The sequence below is a fragment of the Nicotiana tabacum genome, unplaced genomic scaffold (genome assembly GCF_000715075.1).
Source record: "Nicotiana tabacum cultivar K326 unplaced genomic scaffold, ASM71507v2 Un00041, whole genome shotgun sequence".
NCBI classification, from domain to species: Eukaryota; Viridiplantae; Streptophyta; class Magnoliopsida; order Solanales; family Solanaceae; genus Nicotiana; species Nicotiana tabacum.
This window is the reverse complement of record NW_027438279.1, coordinates 312,108-319,387: the sequence shown is the minus strand read 5'-3', so window position 1 is coordinate 319,387 and position 7,280 is coordinate 312,108. Positions and strand designations below refer to the sequence as shown.

At 39.1% G+C, this 7,280-nt stretch overlaps 1 protein-coding gene across 1 annotated transcript; it reads right to left on the bottom strand.

The window, feature by feature from the left end:
* Nucleotides 1–267: 267 nt before the first annotated feature.
* On the bottom strand, nt 268–1,164 carry LOC107771864 (uncharacterized). Its single transcript, XM_016591327.2, has one exon. It carries the CDS (start codon nt 1,162–1,164, stop codon nt 268–270), a length of 897 nt encoding a protein of 298 aa, XP_016446813.2.
* Between the last annotated feature and the right edge of the window lie 6,116 nt (nt 1,165–7,280).

Here is a 7,280-nt window from a genome sequence, read left to right as displayed (position 1 = left end):
TGTAGTCGTCCATGGCTACAAGGATCAAATGATGTCCATTTGATGCAGCATGCTCTATAGGTCTAATCATGTTCATGCCCAAGTGGCGAACTGCCAAGGAGAACCTATTACATTCACCTAGTTAGGTGGAACCTGGTTGCAATCCCCGTGAATCTAGCACTGGTGACACTTCTACATGTAACGAATATTATCGCTTTCCATGGTCATCCAAAATTATCTAGCTCTTAAAATCTTCTCCGCCAAAGTGAAACCATTCATGTGAGGTCCTCATGTTCTTGCGTGTATTTCTTCCAGTAATCTGGTTCCTTCAGCGGCATCTACACACCTTAATAGATTAAAGTTTGGTATCCTCCTGTACAAGAATTCCTCGTTAAGGAAAAAGTGATTTGCTAGTGTTCTTAATGCTCGTTTCTGACCACGGGTGGCATTATCACAGTATTCGCTTGGTTTAAGGAACCTTTTGATGTAGTAGTACCATGATTTATCGTCTACCTCTTCATCTACATGGAAATAGTACGTGTGCTGATCCCAAAACTCTATCTCAATTGGGTTGATGTAATTCTTATTTGGATGTTGGATAATAGATGACAAGGTTGCAAGAGCATTGGCAAACTCATTCTGGATTTTGAGAACATGTCTGAATTCGATCTTGATGAATTTATTGCACAACTCTTTCACACATTGCAGGTATAGAATGCTCTTGAAACTTTTGGCAGTCCATTCACCTTGAACTTGATGTATCAGTAGATTAGAATCTCCTATGACCAGAAGTTCCTTGATGTTCATGTCGACTGCCATCCTAATCCCGAGGATGTATGCTTCATACATAGCTATATTATTGGTGCACAGAAACCTTATCTTCACTGAAGTTGGGTAATGCTGTCCTGACTCATAAATTAAGACTGCATTAATCCATACACCTTTGAAGTCTGCTGCTTCGTCAAAAAACATTCTCCACCATGGGTACGACTCTGCAATGTCCTCCCCTATGAACAACACTTCTTCATTCGGAAAGTACATAGTGAGCGGCTCATAGTCCTTTTCCACTGTGTTCTCTGCGAGATGGTCAGCTAATGCTTGTCCCTTGATAGATTTCCATGTTACGCATACAACATCGAACTCGCTGAGAAAAATCTTCCATTTTGCCAACTTTCTAGTAGGCATCGGCTTATAGAAGATGTACTTGAGCGGATCGGAATATCATATGTGTGGTGTATGCCGACATGTAGTGCCTTAACTTCTGAGCGATCCATGTCAAAGCGTAACAAGTTCACTCTAACAAAGTGTATTTGGCCTCGTATGATGTAAACTTCTTGCTCAGGTAATAGATAGCTTGCTCTTTCCTTCCAGTCTAATTGTGTTGTCCCAACATGCATCCAAATACATTATCCAGAAAGGACATGTACAATAGCAGCAGTTTCTAGTGTTCGGGGGGGGGGACTAACATAGTTGGATTTTACAAATATTCTTTGATCCTATCAAAATCTTTCTGACATTATTTTTTCCATTTTGTGCTTTAGTTCAACTAGAAGATCGCAAGCTTTCCTGAACACTAACCGGTATGAGACATTCTGATAGGTATTTTGTTAGCCGACCGAGAAGCCCATAATGCATCATCAGATCCATCTGTCCGATTAGCATTCACCGTTTCAGATAAGATACTCTTTATCTCCGGGTTGGAGACTTCCACTTGACCACTATCTTGTGGATGACAGGGAGTGACTTTGTGAGTAAGACCAGACTTGCTAAGTAAAGTGCCAAAAGTCTTGTTGCAAAAGTGCGACCCCCCAACACTTATGATTGCACGTTGAGTACCAAATCTTGTACAAATAGTCTTCGTCAACAAAGCCATTACACTTTTCGCTTCATTGTTGGGTAATGAAATGGCCTCAACCCTTTTGGACACATAATCCACCGCGACCAAGATATAAGTGTTTCCACAAGAACTCACAAAATGGCCCACAAAGTCAATGCCCTAAACATCGAAAATATCAAACTCCAAGATGGTTGTGAGAGGCATCTCATTGTTCTTTGAAATTCCACCAGCCCATTGGCATTCATCATATCTTTTCACTAAGTCACTTGCATCATTGTAAAGAGTAGGCCAATAGAAACCACAACTAAGAACTTTGGTCGCCGTTCTTGCTCTACCATGATGACCACCATATGGTGAAGAATGACAAGCACCAAGAATATAGCCTTGCTCTTCTTCGGTACACACTTCTAATGACCTCATCCATACAAATACGGAAAAGGTATGGTTCATCCTAATAATAATCTGACAATCTCTTTTGAGCTTCTTCCTTTGGTTTGAAGAGAACTCAATCGGAATGATTCCACTCACAAGAAGATTTGCCATGTCCGCAAACCACGACACCCATTTCATTAAAATTGCCAATAGTTTCTCATCGCGGAAGGAGTCATTGATTTCAAGGCCATAATGTGGCCTCCCCTCCTTCTCCAAACGAGACGAGTGGTCTGCCAATTAGTTTTTACTACCTTTCCTATCCTGAATATCAAAATCAAATTCTTGCAACAAGAGTACCCATCTCATCAACAGAGCTTTAGAATTCTTTTTGCTCATAAGATAGCGAAGCACCACATGATTCATGTGGACAATAACTTTGGCACCCATCAAGTACGATTGGAACTACTCAATGGAAAATACAATATCAAGGAGCTCTTTCTCCATAACGGTGTAACTGACTTGGGCAATATTCATCATCTTACTAGTATAGGAAACTGGATGAAAAATGTTGTTAATACGTGGCCTCAAAACAGTCCCAACCGCTACGTCACTTGTATCACACATTAGTTCAAAAGGCAAACTCCAATTTGGAGCGGTAATGATATGAGTAGCTGTCAACTTGAGTTTCAATAGTTCAAAAGACATCATACAATCATCATTGAAATGGAACTTGGCATCCTTCTCAAGGAGCTTGCACAATAGGTACACCACTTTAGAGAAATCTTTGACAAAGTGCCGGTAGAAATCCGCATGGCCTAGGAAACTCCGCACCCTTCACCGAAGTTTGGGGTGGAAGCTTAGAAACCACCTCAATCTTCGCCTTGTCAACTTGAATTCCATTCCTTGAGATTTTATGGCCATGGACAATGCGTTCCTCAACCATGAAATGGCGTTTCTCCCAATTGAGCACCAAATTTGTCTCTTCACATCTAGCCAACACTTTGTCCAAATTTGCAAAACTATCATCAAAAGAATCCCCAACCACCAAGAAGTCATCCATGAAAACTTCAAGGTAGTCCTCCACCATGTTAGTGAAAATAGCCATCATATACTATTAAAAAGTCACCGGTGCATTACACAAACCAGAAGGCATCCACTTGAAAGTAAAAGTACCATAGGGACATGTAAAGGTTGTTTTTTCTTGATCTTCTGGAGCAATGGGAATTTGGTTGTAGCATGTGTACCCTTCAAGAAAACAATAGAAAGCTTGGTTGGCCAATCTATCTAGCATTTGGTCCAAGAAAGGAAGTGGAAAGTGATCCTTCCTTGTAACTTTATTGAGCTTACGATTATCCATACAAACCCTCCAACCGGTCACCGTTCTTGCAGGAATCAACCCATTCTTATCATTGGTAACAACATTGTTTTCCCCTTTCTTTGGGACATATTGAATCGTAAAGGTCCATGAACTATCGGACATGGGATAGACAACCCCGGCATCCAACCACTTAATAATCTCCTTCTTGACAACTTCTTACATAGACTCATTGAGTCTTCTTTGATGTCCAATGGATAGTTCAACACTATCCTCCAACTTGATCTTTTCCAAGCAAAAGGTGGGCTTATACCCCAAATATCCGCCAAAGTCCAACAAATAGCTTTCTTCCTATTTTGCAACAACGCCAATGTGGAATCAACCTACACGTTAGTCAAACAAGAGGAAATAATAACCGGTAAAGTAGACAAGGGTTATAAAATTCATACCGAAGGTGTGGAGGTAATGGATTCAACTCCACAGTAGGTGGCTCTTGAATATAAGGCTTTGAAGGAGGAGTCTTCCTATTCTCAAGATCCAAAGATATTTTTCGGGGTGCATAGTTGTACAACCCCATTCCTTGCAAAGAATTCACACATTCCATAAAACCATCCTTCTCGTCATCATCAAAAATGATCAAAACGGCTTCCAACATATCACCAATATTGATTATAGCACTTGTATCATCAACAAAAATATCGATCACAAAATCCACAAAAACACTCCTCATTATTATTTGGTTGTGGCATAGACTTATACACTAGGAATACCAGTTGTTCATCACCAATATGAAAAGTGAGTTCTCCACTTTCCACATCACAATGAGCCTTACCCGTAGCAAGGAAAGGTCTCCCAAGAATTATAGGCACTTCATAATCGACTTTACATCTAGAATAACAAATTTCGCCGAAAGAATGAACTTATCAACCTGGACCAAAACATCTTCAATCACACCCAACGACCTCTTCATGGTATGATCGTCCATTTGCAACCCATAGATGTGGGTCTTGGTTTCCCAATTCCCAATGTTTTGAAAACCGAATAGGGCATCAAATTGATACTGGCCCGAAAATCACAAAGAGCATTGGCAAACTCGGTACTCCCAATTGTTCAAGGAATCGTGAAAGTACCGGGATCCTCCAAATTAGGAGCCATGGAATGAACAATTTCACTCACTTGATGAGTGACCTTGATAGTTTCAAAATTCATTGGCCGCTTCTTAGTCACAAGATCATTCATAAACATTGCATAACCGGGTATTTGTTCCAAAGCTTCTACAAATGGCACATTAATTGAAAGAAACTTCATCATTTGAATGAACTTCTTGAATTGATTCTAATCATTTTTCTTGGAAAGTCTTTGAGGGTAGGGAGTTGGAGGATGATAAGTTGGTGTTTTACCAACTTATCTCGTGTTTAAGCATAGATGTTTCCTATATTTGATTGATAAAATCGTGGGTTTAATGTCGTTTACTTCTATTTTACAGGTTCTATGTGATTTAGAAGTGATCATGAAGAAACCAAGTGAAAATGAGTCAAAAATAAGTTGAAAAGAAGAAATATTGAAAATGGTCTCAGATGTCTCAATTGTGACATCAACTTGGCAAATGCGAAGTGTCAGTAAAGATTGCAATGTTACACCCTATTTGTTTTCGTACGTAAAAGTGCCTCGTAAGCACACTAGGTTTCTTAACATGATAAGATATTTATGTTGTGATTTATTTTAGTTTAATGATAGTCATGTGTTAAGTTCGAGGTCATGCGTTTTGTGGAACAAAAGTCGATGAAAGTCATCACATGTTATGTTCATAAGTTTTACTGAATTTGGGTCAAATGTAACTGCAATTTTCTGCCAATATACTTAGAGTTACGGGGTGTTACACACATCAAATTTAATATCTATTAGTCTATTTTCTAACTCATTTAACCTTTTATCAATACGACATCAGAGTTGAGAGATATATGTGTTTGTGCAAGACTGCGCAGACTGCTAGGTGACAAGTAGGTGTGTCACCTACTTGCATAAATGAGAGGATTATATATGTCCAAAAATGGGTCAGTTCGGGTCGTCCAAAGAGACATTTTAAAGCCCTATTTCCTTCATATAATACACTGATCATAGGGCACAATAACCAGACCTAAACCCCTGCAAACATCCTTCCAAATATTGCACAACCCTAATTGATTTTCTCTCCTTTTCAAGTTCTAGTTGGAGGAAAGGCCTACAGTTTGAAGAACCAAGATAGGAGCTGAGTTATTCAACATATAAGTTAAGTTTACTGCTCTATTTAATCCATTTTTCCTGCTTTAAATTTATGGGAAGTCGTTCTATATTTGTAAGAACTCACGCGATGGTGATCGGAAGCCGTGAGTTCGAGTTATTCAACTTGTAGTGGATTGTTTAGTGTTGCTGTTAAATTGCATGTTTTGCTACTGTTTTAGGGAGTTTTGGAGGATAAAGAGTGTGGAGAAACAACACATAAATGTAGGGTGGGGGGCTGGTTTTTCGTCATAACATTTTCAGGCTATTTGACACTACTACGGTGGTCGTTTTGTGTATGAAGAGATTGGGATGTGTTGGGCTGTTTTGTAGTATTTTGTGGTGTATATAAGGTTGTAAAATAATGTATATCTGTTATTATTATTGTGTTCTTGTGTTGTTGGTGTTATCTTGAATTTGGAGGAAGTGAAGATCATAGGGGAGATGCTGTCCGTTTTAATATAAAATAAGTCTATCGTTCATTATTCGATAGTTGTACCTTTCATAACTTAATGATAGTATTATTATCATTGTTGTAGATTAAGGTGCGAAGAGATGAGCTAAACGTGGTTCATTTTGGTATGATCTCATAACTACATGTGTTTGATAACGAGACATAAAGAGAATTTTGTATTCCTGAATTTATTCACATTATCCTAGTGTTAGAAGTTACATTATTCTCCATTTTTGGGACTTTCTATTCAATTAAGTATTATGTTATTTCAGTCAAGAGGGTATAGGGTCTATATATATATATACAGTATTACAGTATTTTCACCACAACCGAGCTATAATCGGTGGGCAGGCCCCTATTGGGAAAACTCTAATCGGATGGTACGTTATATACCGAGCCTACTATGGCCGAGTGCCTATGAGCGAGCCTAGAATGGCCAAGATACCGAGCCTAGTATGGCCGAGCACCTATGAGCTAGCCTACTATGGCCGAGCAGTTACATGTTCTGAGCCTTATAGGGCCGGGCAACTATTTTACTTACTATATTGAGATAGTTGAGTCAGTATCAGCGGGTCAGTATATCTCCAGATCATCTTTTGACTCCCAATTATGCTCAGTTATTAAATTATCAGTTTAGTTTCATCTTTCAGTTATTTTATTTCCTTACATACTCAGTACATTATTTTGTATTGACATCCCATTCTCAGGGACACTGAATTTCATGCATGCAGGTTCAGATAGACATACTAGTAAACCTCCTCCGTTAGGTGCTGTCCGTGATCAGCTTGATCGATAAGCTCAATGTCCTTCAGAGTTGCCGAGCCTAGGGTTTTAAGTACATATTGTGTATATATTATGGGCCCTGTTCCAACCATAATACATCCATCAGTAGAGGCTTGTAGACATATCCTGTAAGTTAGTGCATTATGTTGGGCTTGTATGCCTTGTATGTATATTTTTGTTGGTTTATCAGATGTAGTAGTTATGACGGCATTGTCGACGCAGCTTTATATTGATGTTCAGTCAGAGCTAGTTTCCGTTCAGTTTTATATTTTGTTTCGCAA